The sequence below is a fragment of the Daphnia magna genome, linkage group LG1, assembly GCF_020631705.1.
Source record: "Daphnia magna isolate NIES linkage group LG1, ASM2063170v1.1, whole genome shotgun sequence".
Classification (NCBI taxonomy): Eukaryota; Metazoa; Arthropoda; class Branchiopoda; order Diplostraca; family Daphniidae; genus Daphnia; species Daphnia magna.
The window spans coordinates 16973588-16990805 of record NC_059182.1 but is presented as its reverse complement, the minus strand read 5'-3'; the positions used below and the strand labels follow the sequence as shown (position 1 = coordinate 16990805).

Genomic DNA, 17218 nt, shown 5'->3' with positions numbered 1-17218 from the left:
ATCCCCGAGGAATTTACGATTGCACTTTATCTATTTAGAAAGGCCATACCATTCTGAGAAATTGAGAAACAAAGAGTTGATTGAGTTTTACGTGGCATCTAAAAATCAATTGTGGATGTTTTTAGGACATGTATACGTCATCAAACTATGCGCCTTTTTCTTTTTCTAGACCTCGGTGACGTCGACATCAATTACATATTCATGGTACGGTCCAATGTACCGTCCATTATCCCGTTATGTCGTTGTAAATGCGACCGTTTGCAAACGCTGGTGTATGGTGCGGTTTCTATGTAAGAAAGGTTACGTCAAAATACTCGCAAGAAAAAGAAAAGATTTGCTGTTTGTTTTACGCTTTACGTAATCTGTTTCTTGGTTAGCAGCCAAGTGCGTTTAAAGTTCGTTAAAGAAACATGCAATTGTTAAGAAAACAATAACCTTAATATTTACAGAGGATTGGTGTGGGATCTATCCTATATGCATTATAATCCCATAAAATTACTAAGACTATTTGAATTATCCATACGGGAATGCTAAAAATACGCAGGGCTGTGTTAGTTGCATCGAATTCTCAGACCAACACCACATACAAATTTATTGGTCCCTTGCGACGCGAAAAGTTTTAACCCAACCTTCTCGCAGCTTATATATACATGTTGAAAAGAAAGCGTAAAAGAATCGGAGTTTTTAGTTTTGACTCACGCACTGTTTCGATTGGAATAACTGTTTCTTTTGTTTTACCTACTCAAAGATTCCATGAATGAAAAATGTTGTCACCCAAACTGATTACTGAACTGCTGGTGAGTGCATTCTTATATACATCCGGTGAGTGAACACACTCTGCTCTCGCGTAAAAACGTTGCTCAGCTGGTAAAAGATTTGAATATTTCATCAGTCTTTTTCGAATCGATGAACGCGATCGTTTCTTCCATTTAGATATTGCTCCAATATACAATGAAGCTATAAAGAGCTGCACAGTTATTTTACAAATGAAATTTGTATTCTTCTATATTTATATATGTATAGATATGCATAGGTAATGTACACCTTTGCGTTTGTTATAGTGCGCAGGAAATAAATTAAAAAATAAAACCACAGACGGGCAAAACATTCCAGATCTCACAAGTTTTCATGGGGACGGAATAATAAAATAGGCGAGACACACAAATGGAGCAAACTGCATCAATTTGGAAAACAAAAGAGCGTAAACAATCGATCGTGTTTGCATCTTCTTCTATTGGTTTTTCGATTCGAATTGACCGATGGCATCCAAGACGGTTCGACTGGCATCAGCCAGGCTCCGCTGGAATCGTTGGTTGTACGGATAAGGTCCTTGAAATGATTGTTGAGCCATTTGAGGAAACATCATTCCTGGATGGCCAGCGTACGGTGAATCCACGCCAAAGTCTTGCCGGCCCAACAGCGCTGCACCAACGGGCAACACTCCAATACCTAGACGCATCACACACAAAAAATTAACAAGAATGGATTAGTATAGCTGTTAATTCCTGTTTGTTGTAGAGTTGCGTTACTGTAGATGACGAGCCAAATGACGATAATAAAGATGGATATGGCCACAACTCCTACGATGGCGCCGGTAGTGGGGGCAGTACCGACAACCAGCGAAGCCAATCCAGCTGGCCAGAAGCGGGCAACGTTGAGAGCATTGGTTCCGACGTCGAAGAGTTTCGAGACGGGCAAACGTGATATGAGTTCAGTCCACTTTTTGAATACAAACAAAAGTCAAGAAGAGGGTAATTTGTTTTGGGCCAAATTGTATTATACCACGGAAGGTTTCTGTCGAGACGAACGGTCTCTACTAGTGTTGTTGAACCCTTGGATCATTCCCGACGATATTTTATGCAACAGGGACATGGAGTCGGCCCCGATGTACTTGCTTTCCGACGAAATGGCTACTGCGTCAATAACATCATCATGCGCTCTGCAAGTGGATGACAGCATGACTAGTACCATCGCTATCGCTGCCAAACATACAGTCTTCATTCTGTTGTTATTATTCCACGGCCCAGCATCAAAGAAACAGAAGAAAGACAAAAAAATCGATACGATGAATCAGTTAATACGAATTCCAGAAACGATGTCTGATCACTGTAAATAAATAGCAACAACAACAAAAAAACTTGGGAGGAAAATATCCTATCTCTTGTCAGAGACTTACGTTGTCTGTGTTGGACGAGGTTATACGAAATTGGATCAAATGAAAGAGACGGTAACGTATCTATATACGTATATATTTATAGTAAATCACTGATGAACGCAGGCGATACGAATGGACCACTAACACACGAGAAAAGGCGAGACGAGGAGCTTTACGAATTGAACGCCGGCAACGATAGTGATGCAGTGATTAACCGGCCGATGGACGACGGTCGTATTTATCTGGTTTCCTGGTTGGCTATACCGAGAAAAAAAAAAAAGTTTTGACGACCTAAATGTATTTAAGATCCTTATAATAATAACCAGCTTTCTATAAGGTGTGTAGTGTCTGTTAGCTTCCGGATCAGGCCGGATATCTCTCTTTCTTCTCATTCCTTTTTTCTTCGTTTTTCTTTCCTTTCGTATAGACACACGGCGGCGGACAGATACAAAACAACGATGCCAATCAAATTCTACACTTGTATCTCTTGCTATTGACGTCGGGTCACTAGGGAAAGGAAATTCACATCACGCATCTACAACGGGAGACAGGGTTCGGGATTTAACTAGGGCCGGCCAGAACTCAGAAAGACGCGGAAGCCTACACAACTCCCACCGTCGTATAACGGATTCGATTCTACCAAAAATGTTATGTAGTTTCACATTGACTATATCGATGTCTATAGCGATGAATAAAGGAAGAATTGCTTTGAATTTTTCATATATCCGACGCTATCGAACGCTTCCGATTGCCTTTTTAGCTTTCGACAAATTATATGCGCATAGTAACGCATTTTATTTTCCGCTAGTTCTCTCTATAGCCTCAATCGATTAGACAGCAGGTTAAATTTCCCATTCTGTGTGGGACTTTGTGGTATCAAATCATGTCGTCGGGACATATCACGGCTGCTATAGATTAGATTCTAAAAAAAAAAAAGAAGCGTCGATCAAATTTTGTTATGAAAGTATTTCCTATATAGTAAACGAATTCCAGTCATTTCTAGTTTGGTGGCTTTGGCGATTGGGCGTCTTCTATTCTTCAAAAAAAAAACAAGCTGTATTCAGATTCGGGCCAGACTGTGCGTGAATGATTTGAATCCAACAACCTTTCATCACGATTTAATTTCTTCGTCATTTCTACTGTGTTCTATTTTTCCGCTGGTGTGGATAATTTTAGAAAGTCTGTCGAAACAAAGGACACAGGTTGAAATTGAGGACTTCATTGGTCGTCTTCGTCATGTCAATTTTTGGTATTCAAGCGACGTGGAATGACCCCCAGATTTCTCCTTTTTCTTTATTATTATTTCTGTCTCTCGTTCTCCAGTTATCTTCTCTGCCACACATCGCATTCGACAGTCATTTCCGCTTTCCTCCACCTGACCTCTTATTTATTATTTTTCTCTCTTTCAAAAAAAAAAAAAGGGCCGACCTACAATCTCACTATTGGTAGCCACCGTTATTAATGTACGGTGATGTGATCCGATTCATAAAGCAAGAATATTGCCGTATATCCATCACACGCAAAAGCACAATCATTTTCGCCCATAGAGAAGCGTATATTTCTGTTACAAAGAAATGATTAGATTTTCTCAACCTTCTTTCATCTTCTTGCTTTTGATTTCAACAATCGAAAATGGACGGCTACCATAGAGGCAATGCGCTTATTCTTCCTTCGTTTCACCTATATGTGCACAACATTGTACGTTTATCAAGTATTATATGCCGGGAGGAAAACCTTTAGTCAAACAACCTGAAAGGCCAATAGTAACGTTAACCATTAGTGGCATACTTTCGTTGCTGCATTCTATTATTAAAACAGTTAAAAACAAAATGAATAGCCAGTCAACGATTTTTTGAATGCCTTGGTAACAGATTTCGGTCTTGTTTGCTTATTCCGCTTTCTGTTGATATTGAGGTACTCATCAGACAACATTGCTGCAATTTCATGGAAAATTGACTTGGGGGGCCCATGGAAGTCATCCGCCTTTAATGAAGGAAATAATGCTCGGCTTTCCGGCGATGGAAAATCACTAATCCGCACGAATAGTTTGCCTGCTATTTGCGGAACGTCTTGTTTGAAGGACGGATCACAAAACTCCATTGTTCTGAGCTAAAGGGTAAAATCGCAGAGAGAGCATTATATGGCGATATATACGCCAGGCCAAAGAGAGTTATTCAGGTCTACTATATACAGAAATAGAGCCTTGATGCATAGATGCCATTCTTTTTATCTCTTGGTACACAAAAAATCGATGACGGATGAAGAATGAGCAGCTTGATGAGTCCACATAATAACAAAAAGTCCTGTTTGCTGTCAATCGGAAACGATGCACAGCATTTTAGCATAATGACAAAGCCCTTCAAAAAGGCTTTCTTAATTGCTTTTTTTTTTTTTTTTTTTGAAGGAATAAACTATTATTTAGCTGGATGTTTGCATGTACGCTTCTATACGAATTAGCTCCGTGCGGATACAAAAGATGGGGGCCGCATGTGGGCGGCATCACGATGACAATAATAAAGAAAATATGGCGTATAAATGCCAGTGAGGACGTCATGTGTTGGTAACGTAAAATCGTCAAGATACATAATGGGGACTACATGTGCGGATGTAGTCCGCAAGACCAAATAGAGACACCCACACGGAAACCGATAGACAAACCTCTTTGATATTCAAGACGGGATGGCCAATCTATCTTTGCAAAAGATGATCTAGCTCATCAAGTCTCGGTTTACCTGATGCGCTGTAATTCCATCGTCTGTGTAATTAAAGCGCAAAGTGGGTAGGTATATACTAGACATGACGAGCAAGGAACTTCTCTCGGCTAATCTACACTTGCTGCACAATGACCAACTCTTGTGTAACCCGTGGTTATGTAGATCACAGCGTAACCGATGAAACGTTGATGGGCACGGTTCTTCCTCCTTTGTTTGAACAAAATCGAATGAGTCAGGTCCGCATCACTGTTTATATACCGACGTGAATTTACAATCAACTAGAGTGTTTTGCATAAGAGGTTGCATTCTGGGGTGCAAATACGCTGAATGTTCTCAAGTAGAAGGAGAACAGGTGTACGTTACGTGAGCGCAAAAAGATGCTGCCCGATATAGAGCCGTGAGTTTCAGCTCCAAACTTTCTACAAAAGAGTTCAAAGCCTATAGTTTTCTTCTTTAATGGGTCGTCTGTTACGTTGGCTCGGCATGACACTGCACTCATTAACCGTTTGAAGCTTTTGTCAGGCCCCAGGAATACATATATTCTTCATTATATACGCAGCACGCTATTGAGAGTTGCCTGCGACACTGACCCAAATAGAGCCTTAAATCCTAGTATTAAAAGTAACAAATACTAGACGTAAGGCTCAGTTGGAGATTTCCTACGTTTCTTTTGTTATACGACTCTTTTTGGATCGAGAAGACAAAGAATTTTTAACATCCAACACTTTGTTCTTTAGATTATTTTTTTTTCGGATCAAACAGCGTGAGTCAGGCAAAAGTAGCTGCTTTTGTCGTGTCTATATAGTACACCCAAGGAAAGAGTTTTAATAGATGACGAACCTGACGCCCCTTTCTAATAATCGTAATCTCGCTCTGTGCAAGAATAACGACTAGAGCACGGGGTTTGTTGTGAATAGTGGACAACATCAGCGTCACAAGGTACATTAGGATGAGTATATGTTGCTGTTTAATAGTATATAGTAAATAATAACGTATTCATTTGTATAATCTTTGTAATTGTTAAGTCGGTGAACGCCACGTTGAAGTATAGTCGGCGAGCACAATTGCTTCTGATTTTCAAGATTAAACTTGAACGTTTTTCTGCCGCGTTAGCTTGTTCTGTTTGTCGTCTTTCTTCCTCTTTGATGTTTACTGCCTCTGTTCCGAGTAAAGCGTACAATCGACCATATAATCGATAATATATCTAAGGCCGTTCCCCCTCCCCTTCTTTTTTATCTTTATACTCCACTTGTGCCTTCTTTTATTTAGAAACTCTTTTCTCCCCTTTTTGGAAACTTGTCGGGTCGCTTCTTTTTTCTACTTACCGAAGAAAACAAGCCTGCAATATATATGGAAGACGGGGGATGGCGTTGTAAGAATGGAGACGAGCGTTAGATAACAATTCACGTATGAACAGCTGTTGAATTTCACTCAGAGGCCTATAGAGCTCTCTCCAAGTTGTATTTATTCAACAACTCGAAAATATTCTCGGAATATAAAAGGGAGGGGGGGTAACGTTCTTTATGTTTAAAACCACTTATCATCCCGTCGAGTCAAAGTTAATCCGTCGAATATTCTTTAAGCTGTTTATTGCCTTCGTTGTCGTTTTTAATAGAGTTTGTGCAAATTGAGATGTGCATGTCGATTCAGATTTCTCGGCTCAGGACGATGAAATATTGCGCAGTTCTCGTGAAAAAAAAAATGCGTTTGAATTTCATTCAGTTTTTTTAAATCGAATGTTCGATCGCTGCAATCTGATTGCGAATGAATTTGATGATCATGCAGTTTTCAAGGAAATAAGCCTTTTCACGCATTCGAAATGTGAGAAATCGTGACGCAAAAAGTCGACTAGATTTTGAAGGATTCCCGAACGTGATGGATCGATTCAGTTAGAGGGAAACCTTTTTGCTGCTTTCCGCCAAAGGTGTGACGTGATCACGAATGTGGAACGAATATTATACTAGAATAACTTGTAACTTTTGACGAGTTCTTTTTAAAGGGGTCACTTCACGTGTATTCGTACAAACAAAAAGATGAAAAAAATAAACAAAACAGACGATTGATAATTCGACACGATATTGGATCGTCAGTGATGACGACGGCGCCAGAACAACGGGATTTTTATTTACTCGCATATACACATTAGGCATAAAATAGATTTATTTAAATATATGTTTATTTATACTGTATCATTTAAATTTTCTGGTAATTTGGAATTATACAAAATCTTCTTATTACATGTACAGGTTGTTGTGTGTAAAAGACTAGGATTCGACTCGGTCGGACAATCCCGAATGGTATGCACTAAATAACACATCATAAGCCGTTAGGTATCATATGAGTCTTGTGCGAAATTATTCACAAATGGATAACGAATAATGAAAAAAAAAGGAGCATTTTATGTTGTAATAAATCAAACGACTTTCTCGGCGACGAGCAAATGCTGGCCGGAATCTTTCCGATGAGTCGTACTATTGGAAGTCCTTCGAATGTGGTGATGAGGTTTCATCAGGTTATTGGAACTGGTGATGTGCCCTGAAGACGTGGACACTACCAGCACGCTGGTGCAAGGCGCATTAACATCATCCTGTTCACAACATGGCCGCCCAAGGTGATGCCCTTCTTCATTATCCGTAACGGCCGTCTGCTGAGAGACCTGCTGTTGCATTTGATGATGGCCGTTACTCAACAGCTGTTCCTGATTCGACCTCAAGTGATCCATGCTGAGCTGCGGATGCATTTGATTCGATGAGCCCTGCATGGCCGCGCCGCCGTTCTGTCCCGAATTACCTCTGGAGCGTGACTCGTAGATATCGGGCAACCGGTGACAGCAATAGGAGCGCGTCTTTGCCGTCAGGATCTTTTGAAAAGCCAGTCGGAAATCTAGATTGAAGATCGAGTAGATGATGGGATTGAAAGCGCTATTAGAGTATCCGAGCCAGGTGAGTATTTTGAATACAATGGGCGGGATGCAAGTCTTGCAAAAGGCGGCCACGATGTTGACGCAGAAAAACGGCACCCAGCAAATGAGAAACACGCCCATGATGATGCCCAGCGTGACGGCCGCCTTGTGATCAGAGACGTGATAACTATTTTGTCCAGTCGTTGAAGATGCGCTCGTCCCTGGTGGAGTAGGAGATTGATAATGTCTCCTCTTCTTCTTCTTCTTCTTCAATTTTTCCTCTTGTGGAAGCGATGGATCCGAGGCACCGGAATCGTTGGCATCCGGTTCGAAACGTCCGAGAAGAATGACGGGTCGTGTGACAGCTTTGATATTTTGCACGTGCATTTTAGCGTAGAAATAAAGCCGCGAATAAATGGCCAACATAACCAAACACGGTAAATAGAAACTGATGCAAGACGATACAACGGCGTACGTCGGCGTTAAATCCAGTGCGCATTGATGCGATGATGGCGCTATCGTCAGTACCGATTGACTGTTTAATCCTTCGTTATCAGCTGATTCTTCATTTTCATTGCCCATCTTCGTTACCGTGTAAGCGTCCACTGGCGTGTTGGCCATCATGTCGCTTGACAAGATGCCCAGGTCTTCATCAAACGTTGATTCTAATGGCTGATCGTCCAGTTGTAATGTCATTTCATGCACGGGTCTGTGAAGATCCATCGAAATAGGCAGGAATGAAATCAGGGCTGCTAACAGCCAAATAGCTGCTATTGAACTGTAAATGACTCGTTTAGTCATCCAGCGACCGTAACGCAGTGGATCCTTGATGTGGATGTACCTGAAAAAGTACGGAGGGCATTTCATTACAAGGGATTGATGTGACTAATTAGTCAAATAAGGTCAAGAAGCCGTCGCCAGACTCGTGATGACGTACACCAAAAGCCTCTGAAGTTTTTTTTTTTTTTTACTACACTGTATAGGCTGCATCTCAATGTAAATTCTACCTGTCCATGGATATGGCGCATAAATTGAGGATAGAGGCAGTGCAACACATGACATCAAAGGCGACCCAGATGTCGCAGAATTGATCGCCAAAAATCCACGATCCTTGCAAATCGTTGGCGACAGCAAAGACCATCACCAGACAGGCCACAAACAGGTCGCTGATGGCTAGTGAAACGATAAACAAATTGCCCACTTTGCGCAAAGTCCTGAAAGGATTCGAAACCCAACTGATATTATACGGAAATTGTTCAATCAATATGCCCACTATACCGATCAGTATAAACGGCGATGCAGACTAGTAAATTGCCGGCCACCGACAAGAAGATAATCACAGCCAAGAAGATACCTAATGTAACAATATACACCTTTTTATCAACAGACATAGTCACGCAAATGATGACGTTTGTTATTTTTAACGGGGCACATCGTGTATACATAATGAGCACGTCCTTTTTATCATGCAAAAGAGCAGTGATTGGTACGTATATAGATACCATTTAAATCAATACGTTTATGATTATAGGAAAACACACACACTTACCAACAAGTAGTGAAGCAGCGAGATCTAGTGCCGTGTCTTGCTCATCACTGGTTATGTTATTATTGGAGTTCGTCGTCAGTAGCCATTCAGTCAAATTGACTTCGACGCTTCCATTCTGTAATGAATTAACAAATGAATATTCGATCGAGTTACTATCGTGATTCTACAATTTCAAAGAGGGGAAACACACGTGTGATGGGTTTTCCTAGAATTCTAAATACGATGTATACAGACACGTCTGAGAAATGAAACATGGACACCAAACTGATGAAAAGGTTAATCGATATAAAAGAATGGGTCAAAGGCGTGGGTTGTATACAAGCTAACTCGTTACACGCATTTGTACTCATATTAGGAACTTTCTTTGCCAGCACAGAGTCTGTGTAGATAAAAAAAATCAGCCAAAAATAATTGCTTTCAGAATGGGAATCAACTTTTGCAAACGGGTATGTACCCGGAAATCAATAAACTTTCACAGCAAGAAGGATTTTAAAGGTCAAAGTGTACAACAGTTCAAAGATGGGCGAACAATTTCAATGTCTATCGCTACGAATGTCTTGCTGGACAGCTGAAAGCATTGCAATGTGTCGTAAGCATCAGCTTTCCTAAGGAAATTTGGATATACTATCCAGTTTAATAAAGCCGGATCAATATTGAAGAGCCACGCTTCGACGAATGTCCGAGTTATATTCCCACTCAATAACGTTTGTTTTTCTTTTAAAACGCAGCGTTAATAAACAAAGAATTGGAAAGATAAATAACGTAGACGGTGGGTAATAACAAATGCGTTTGCAAAATTTAAAAGAATGAACCATTTTTTCGTATGCTGAATTCGAAAATGCATGTACACGTCTTTAGAAAACCCCTCCAATTCAAAAACAATACAAGCCCTAAGAAAACTTGTTTTGTTTCCAGTGAAAAACGATCTGGAGATTCAAGTTTTTGGGAGGATTCCGCAATTTGAGCACTTTGCATCAAAACAAAAGTTTTCTCTTCTCTTTTTTTGTTTTTCCTATACTCACCAATTATTTATAATGGAATAGTAAATCATTGTTTCAGCAAGTTACCAGCACTATAGTCCTCAATTCCATTCGACTACTCACTTTAGATGAGATTTCGCTTAATGGGAATGCCATTGTCCCTGCCTTTTCAGGTCCCACCCAATAAGAAAAACCTAATTAGTTAAAAACATATATTTACAAACGTGCGTCTTAGACTCGTTTTCACGCTGAACATCCCATTATAGACGCCCGACTTTCTCGTTGTACCCCCCCTTTTTTCTTTGTCTCACTCGATTTGATTGACAACGTCATTATTAGCGATGATGGATGGATAATGCAAGGCAACGGCCATGAACCCGATGGGCGTTCCTTCGACGACTATAACGAGTCATCCGTCAACATCCAACGTTTGCAATCATTAGTCGCAGAGCCAGCGGGTTCGTGATTTGTCCCCATTTCTTATGACTATGCGACATAGCCTTTAGCGATTAAAAAAAGCAGCTCATATTTTTCTATAGCGACCACATCGTAAAAAATATAGCAAGTCTTTTTCCATTAAATTTTTCCGCTTTATCGTGGCCGCTTTATTTTTGTTTATGTGCGTGGGAGGATGAACGAATTCAAGTAAAAGGTGAACGAATCGATGATCAAACATTTTGCTGATGGAAAACTAAAAACGGCGTCTTTCTACTAAAGCGTTTCGTGGAAATAAAGGACATGAGAATAGCGACGCCTCTTATTGTCTGCTTTACTGTTAAAGCAACACGGAAGACGTCCTCCAACTTCAAATACGTTTATGCATTTTCAAATTGTTGTAGGCGAAAATGCCATGGAAGCTATTCAAGTGAAAAAAAGAACGTTGACATGGCTCGACAACACAAACAAGTTTGACGTTATTTTTCAAAACTGTCGGAATGAATTAAAACTTACTTGGAGATCAACGGATGAGAGGAAGTACGGCCAATGGGACATTTTTATTCGCCGTGATTGACTCCCACTTGTTTAGTGTTGATTTGATTTATCGTCAAATGAATCGTAATCCAGGTAAATCGTCGTCAGCTGTCATCTGCCCAATGAACAAAGAATGAATCATTTTCGAAGCTTAAAAAATTAAGCGAAATTAGCAACAAAATGTCAAGTGTATAGGAGGAACACCTTTCCAGCTCGGCCGTTTTTCTTTTCATTTTTTATCGATTGGGGCGTGAAAGAACACACACAAAGGCTTCGATTTGTCTCTCGAAAATACTCTCTCTGTGCAAAGAAGCGAAGACATAAAAGTTTTGTCATCGCCTCAACGGACGTGACTCTTCACTTGTTTCATACTTTTTTTTTTTTCCAAGCAACTGCGCTCTTAATTCAATTCCGCAAGGGCGACCGCCACTTTCGTCGTTATGGCTGTGGCAGCAGACTTGGCTTTCCAAAGTCCCTGGATGTAAATTGTTATCTTTTTTTTACCGTCCTATATGTATCTAGGGCTAAAAAAAAAATAAAAAAATCTGTTATTTTCTTTTTATAGATGATTAACCACTGCCGGGCAGCACTTGAAACGACTACCCTTCAAGTCATAGGGAAAAAAAAATATGTTTCCGGCGGCTTATTTTTTTGTAATGGGCTCTGATCCAATAGGTTATCATCCTCTTGTATGATAACCAACCGATTGATAATTCCTTTCTTGGTGAAAATAAAAATAGTTTAGACACAATAGATTTCCAAATGATTGATTTCTAAGGCGCTTTCTGATGGTTCCAACGCCCACAAGTTCGAACGTGTCAATTGCTTATAAGGTATATATAGGAGCGGAGACGAGGATCTCTTCAACTGGAAATCCTGGCTTCAGTATAGATTTATTACTCGTGCACGCTCTCGTGATTTTTAACACATGCTGACCGACCGAGCGGACATTTGCCGCGTACACGCAGAGAATTGGAAACGCATCTCGTGAACTTTATAGGAAGGTCAGACACAACAAAATATTTATAGCTTTTCGATCAACAAGTCTGCATCACATATAGTGACCTCATGTTTATGATAAATCTCTTGAGGGACGAAACATAACCCTAAATTCTTTATAGACTCTTTTCTTTTTTGTAAATCGTAACAAAAGCGTTGCCACGGTAGCAGACACACTATATGTGAATGTATTATGTAAAGGTATAGCCCTAACCACCAGAACAGCTCACATTTATTCTTCGTTTTATGCTGTTAGACCAAGCATTTAAAAAATGATATTTATATTTGCTGAAAATAGACGATCCGGTTTCAGGTGACGTTCGCGGATCGTGACACACGGACGTTTGTGCTCCATGTATTTTAGGCATCACAAATGGAAGAACGAGGTCGATCTAATCTTGAAACTAACCGCCATCATTAAGTCACACGTGTGCTTGTGCGTTAAGGAAAGACATTTATAGATGCGTAAGCAACTAACGGAAGTTGCAGAAAAAATTTCACGTTCACGACCATCGTCACTGGACGTCCAATACGATGATCGATCAGCCATTTCAAATGTAAACACCATCATTTTCGTGCAGTCTACGCCCATACGTTGACCCAACTCCACGTCAAACCATCTGCAAATTGACTTGACTTTGGGGTTGTCGTAACGATTCGACGTTCCTTTTTTTAAAAATATATATAGCGAATTTTGCAGAAATCTTTCCCTTTTTTTTTTAGTTTGGACCTTATGTACTATTTCCTTTTTCTTCCTAGATGAAAATCTTCATCCGTCATGGGGTACCCGACTCGACTGAAGGATCTACACCATCAGGAAATAACGAACCCTCTTGGGCAAGCACTGCATCTAAACCTATTACGACGTCTAGAGAGTAAAATAAGACTACGTACAGAAAAACTTATTTTCCGCGCTCATTTTTCTTAATGGCACACAAAAAATGACTATTCACGCGTGACGGTCACAAAAAATATTTGTGCGGTTGACGTTTGAATCTCTTCATTTTTTTTTTTTTTTATACAACGTGTGTCTCGATATCAGTTCTATTTTTTTTTTTCCGGAAAGAAAAATCTAATCTTTTTTTAGTTGGCTAAACTTTCAAATTAAAAGGGATGTAAATGGCCAGCTTACTTTTTCCATCGCCTGTGTTGGATGAAGATGAGAAACAATGTGTCGGTCGCGGTACTTAGTCAACGTCCAGGATAAAATAAATTCCCAGTTCTTTTTTTTTTTTTATTTCCCGTCCAGTAATTACTCACCGCACACGATGGATTGAGGCACGTCTGGGGGCAATCAGGCCAATGGGGAGGACAGAAATCGGATAGATCCGTAATAGAGATATGAAAAAAAGATAATTTTGGGTGTGTGGTATTAAGGAACGAGGGGAAATAAATGTCCAGCACACTCTGCAACGAAACAACAAACGCAGAGATGAAGAAAATAAGAACCGAACGAATATAATGCGGCAGCTCTAAACGACTGCCGGACAGCGACTGATGCGAATGCGCAACCGACCGACGCGGTTGAACCCCCGTGAAACGGACGGCCACGCTCCGATCCCACGTCGGTCTTCAAAAAAAAAAGGCAAAGTTTAAACACATCGAGTAGATGCGCCGACTCCCTTTTTCGGCTTAGTTTCTCCCCTATGTACGCAATTCTGAATGCTGGTTGTATTTAATCCTTTATTTGTTTACTGTTGCGTATGGCCGTCGTCACGCGCATCAACTTGCGCTTCGGATTATGTAATTCAATCAAAGTTGAGCTAGTAACACATTAACTAATGGATTTTTTTATTGGTTTTAGAATGATTCAATCAAGCAATGCAGGCAAAGGGCATCAATTTGTATGTCTAAATTAAAATACATTAAACCGATAACTTAAAATTGACCCAAAAAAACAAGGCCCTTTCATTTTGCTTGTAAAAAATGGCATTTGGACTGTCGTGTGTTGCCAATCGATATTTTAATGCCCAATCGTAAACAGGGACTCATAATTCTATGGGCTCTCCAGTCTGTGAATTACCGATGTAATAACATCATCTGATTGCGGAGCACAGAAGGAGGTACGGCTGATCGATGGGTCACAGTTGTCGAGTTATTACGCATATAAATTAACAGTGTGCGAAACGAGACGCAATTTCTTGCAATGACATCGTTGCGTGTTTGGCAAAACGAAATATCGTCTATAAAATTTGAGTATCAGAGAAAATGCAATAAGGGTTTAGGTCTCTTAATCTGATATAGTTGCGTCCATCATAGTCGTTAAATTTGTATAATACGCTGCAATAGTTGTCAATAAGTTAGAACATTTTATCTTCCGACGTGTTCTTGATAATTAATTTAATCTGAATTAAGTTAAAGAGTCAGGTTTATATAGGTAGATGAAGCACTAATCCACTCAGATGCTTTTTTCGATTATTCAAGCGCTGGAATAATAGAAGATCAACATCCTATGCGACTGCCTCATATGCATGTTAAGGTATTTATTGTAAATGTATGGCTGTATGAACTACACGAATGATATTAACTCAACACAAACTTTTAAAATCTTTTTTTTTATACCTAAAGACACTATCACCAACGAATGTGCGTGTGAGTAGAGGACACCAACTTGAGGAATCTAAGGATTAAATTTCAGCCTACCTTGTATAAAGATCTCTCAACAGAATATTCTTGGCTTATTTGTATGTAAGGATCACGTGCTGTAATTCAAACAAAGTTTTTCCTTTGATACATTCTTCAGTGGTACTTATAAGAAATAAATAAACAAGTAAAAATGTTGAAGGTATTGAGCCACAAAAATAAAACTGTATAAGGCGAGAGGATTTAGGAGGAAAAACATATTTAAGGCGATCGGATTGTCACGCAGATCTGCGCGTGTAATTCGCTATAAATGACGTCTGGAATTTTTGTGATTGCTGTCTGCTTTCATACGACATTGCGTCGGTTTTTATGTAAGCAGCCAGACAGCATGAAGAGACTCGTATCGTGTTTGATATAAACAAAAAAAAAAATTATTGAAATTCCAGTAATTGGAGAAAATGTCAAGAAATCAATAGTCCTACAGTATTTTTAAAAGAAAACCAAAAGTAGCTATATATACACATACAAAGCTTAAAAAGCATTGTCCAAAATAGAAACATTCATTCCGCTTTTCCAATCATCTCTTATTCTTTCTTCCTCCATCCACATAGAGCTAAAAGCCATAATCGGATTAACCTCGTTGCACAAATACGATAATTTATTGATTTTTCACAGCCATCGACAGATTTTGCACAAACTTTCAATCAACAGACGCGTGGTATCAGCTAAAAGGAAAAAAAAAAATAAAGAAAAGTCGGACAAGTGGTGACGTTCAAAGTGCGTCATCAAGGCAACGCAAGCTGTTCGGCCTCACACGCGTGCATATTCAAAACACCTTGACGGATGGTGTCCAGTGTTTGGAAAAAATCTAGAAAAACAATAGCCGACTGGTCAGTGTCTGTGAAAAGATCTAAACATAATACGACAGTTGGCAGACAATAAAACGATCAGATTTCCGACAGCGAAAAAGGATTTCGTCAACTCTTTTAACCGAGACCGCCCATGAATAATTTGATCCGACTTTATTGACTGCATATACGGTCCATCTCGGCCCATGACCTTTGAAGCGTATCATCCACTTTATGCTATAGTTAATAATACTTTACGCTGTTCTCTTTCATTATTAAACATTCAAGGAATCCTTACAGGTGCCACAACACGAATATGAGTATATTATTGTTGAATGCTGCTGTATATACTCCGTTCTATTGACTTAAGTGTGTATATGAAGCACAACACAACCATCGATCAGACCGGTGTTAACTGTCAGCACGTCTCTCCGTGGACGTTGGTTAGATAGCGAACCAAAAGTTTGCGTCCGAACCACTGCGGATGTTCTATATGCGTATAGATTATATCTTTGTGGCGTGTTCGCTGTCTTACTACATCACGGCCAGATGCAACTAAACGGCCGAATTTGAATCAAACCGGAAAAAAAAAAATGTAAATATTAAACGTTCTTTTTTTACCTCCATAGACTTGAGCTCGTATAAGTTGATGGAATTGTCAAAAGGGGGGTGGGGGGGCATGATTTATTTCAATCTTAATATCGAACAAGTGTTATGCATACAGTAAAAGTTGGACACCATCCGAGTGTGAATAATGCATAAGTAATGGACACCACATTATTTAGGTGCGACGGCTATGTGTATCTAATCATAGGGAACCACTCCTCTACGAGCGGAAAAGAACACCAGCATCGCAGTGTATTATAATATAGACGCGGTAGGATGTTAAAACACGGAAAAAGAAAGGAAAGATCAATCAAATGAAATAGTGGAGAACAACGATTGCAGGAGGATCTAATAAACACTCGACATTTATGCTATATGTCAACGCCACGGGTATATAAATGCCTTCTTTTTTTTATGATTAAAAGGCTCGTAACTGGGAAAAACGACTAATGCAGATGTCGAACAGCCTTCGATAAAATCCAATTTTGGTGCTCATATTACAATTTTAATAGAGCCGTAATTCTAGTTAGATGCTGAACATATGTTCAATCAAATTTACTGAGCCTTAACCATCCGTCCATAAGAAAAATTATTATTAGGAAAGTTTTAATGATTATAGAAAAAAACTTGCTTCCGCCCAGGATCGAACTGAGGACCTTCAGCGTGTAAAGCCGACGTGATAACCACTACACTACGGAAGCTTATTCACCTGCTCCATAGCATCTGACTGAAACGAGGGGCTTGTGAATGGAGGGGCTTTTCTGAGTCGTCAGATTTTTTAATCTCCAGTTTCTTGGTTACGCCCAATGCTTGCCCCTTAATCATTGAAAAATTGAAGCATATCCAACGTAGCCCATGTTATGATTGAATTTCCCACCCAATCTTTGAGTAGTGCAGTTGGTGAGCGTTG

General features: G+C 39.8%; 2 protein-coding genes and 1 non-coding gene across 4 annotated transcripts; all 3 read right to left on the bottom strand.

The window, feature by feature from the left end:
* Positions 1-975: 975 nt before the first annotated feature.
* Positions 976-2360, bottom strand: LOC116926344. Its single transcript, XM_032933205.2, has 4 exons — positions 2177-2360; positions 1783-2002; positions 1530-1719; positions 976-1449 (listed from the first exon to the last, which is right to left on the bottom strand). Exons 2-4 carry the CDS (start codon positions 1999-2001, stop codon positions 1232-1234), a joined length of 627 nt encoding a protein of 208 aa, XP_032789096.2. The 5' UTR covers position 2002; positions 2177-2360; the 3' UTR covers positions 976-1231.
* Positions 2361-6859: 4499 nt separating this feature from the next.
* On the bottom strand, positions 6860-13785 carry LOC116926338 (dopamine receptor 1). 2 transcript variants are annotated; one of them, XM_032933196.2, is made up of 6 exons: positions 13404-13785; positions 11252-11387; positions 9321-9435; positions 9050-9125; positions 8779-8985; positions 6860-8612 (listed from the first exon to the last, which is right to left on the bottom strand). In XM_032933196.2, exons 2-6 carry the CDS (start codon positions 11291-11293, stop codon positions 7283-7285), a joined length of 1770 nt encoding a protein of 589 aa, XP_032789087.1. In that variant the 5' UTR covers positions 11294-11387; positions 13404-13785; the 3' UTR covers positions 6860-7282. The 2 variants fall into 2 exon arrangements, with proteins under 2 accessions (XP_032789087.1, XP_032789093.1); XM_032933202.2 differs by having other exon boundaries at positions 13532-13785.
* A 3151-nt stretch (positions 13786-16936) lies between these two features.
* On the bottom strand, positions 16937-17009 carry Trnav-uac. Its single transcript has one exon. It is a non-coding gene; the product is annotated as a tRNA-Val (tRNA).
* Positions 17010-17218: the final 209 nt, after the last annotated feature.

What these genes read in the sequence shown, in the direction of transcription:
- LOC116926344 (XM_032933205.2), bottom strand. Translation starts at nt 2,001, where the DNA reads ATGAAGACTGTATGTTTGGCAGCGATAGCGATGGTACTAGTCATGCTG. An exon ending in CTCGACAGAAACCTTCCGTG is followed by an intron (nt 1,720 to 1,782) that starts GTATAATACAAT and finishes GTATTCAAAAAG; the next exon opens with TGGACTGAACTCATATCACG. An exon ending in CATTTGGCTCGTCATCTACA is followed by an intron (nt 1,450 to 1,529) that starts GTAACGCAACTC and finishes TGATGCGTCTAG; the next exon opens with GTATTGGAGTGTTGCCCGTT.
- LOC116926338 (XM_032933196.2), bottom strand. Translation starts at nt 11,293, where the DNA reads ATGTCCCATTGGCCGTACTTCCTCTCATCCGTTGATCTCCAA. An exon ending in CGCTGCTTCACTACTTGTTG is followed by an intron (nt 9,126 to 9,320) that starts GTAAGTGTGTGT and finishes TTGTTACATTAG; the next exon opens with GTATCTTCTTGGCTGTGATT. An exon ending in ATCGCCGTTTATACTGATCG is followed by an intron (nt 8,986 to 9,049) that starts GTATAGTGGGCA and finishes GAATCCTTTCAG; the next exon opens with GACTTTGCGCAAAGTGGGCA.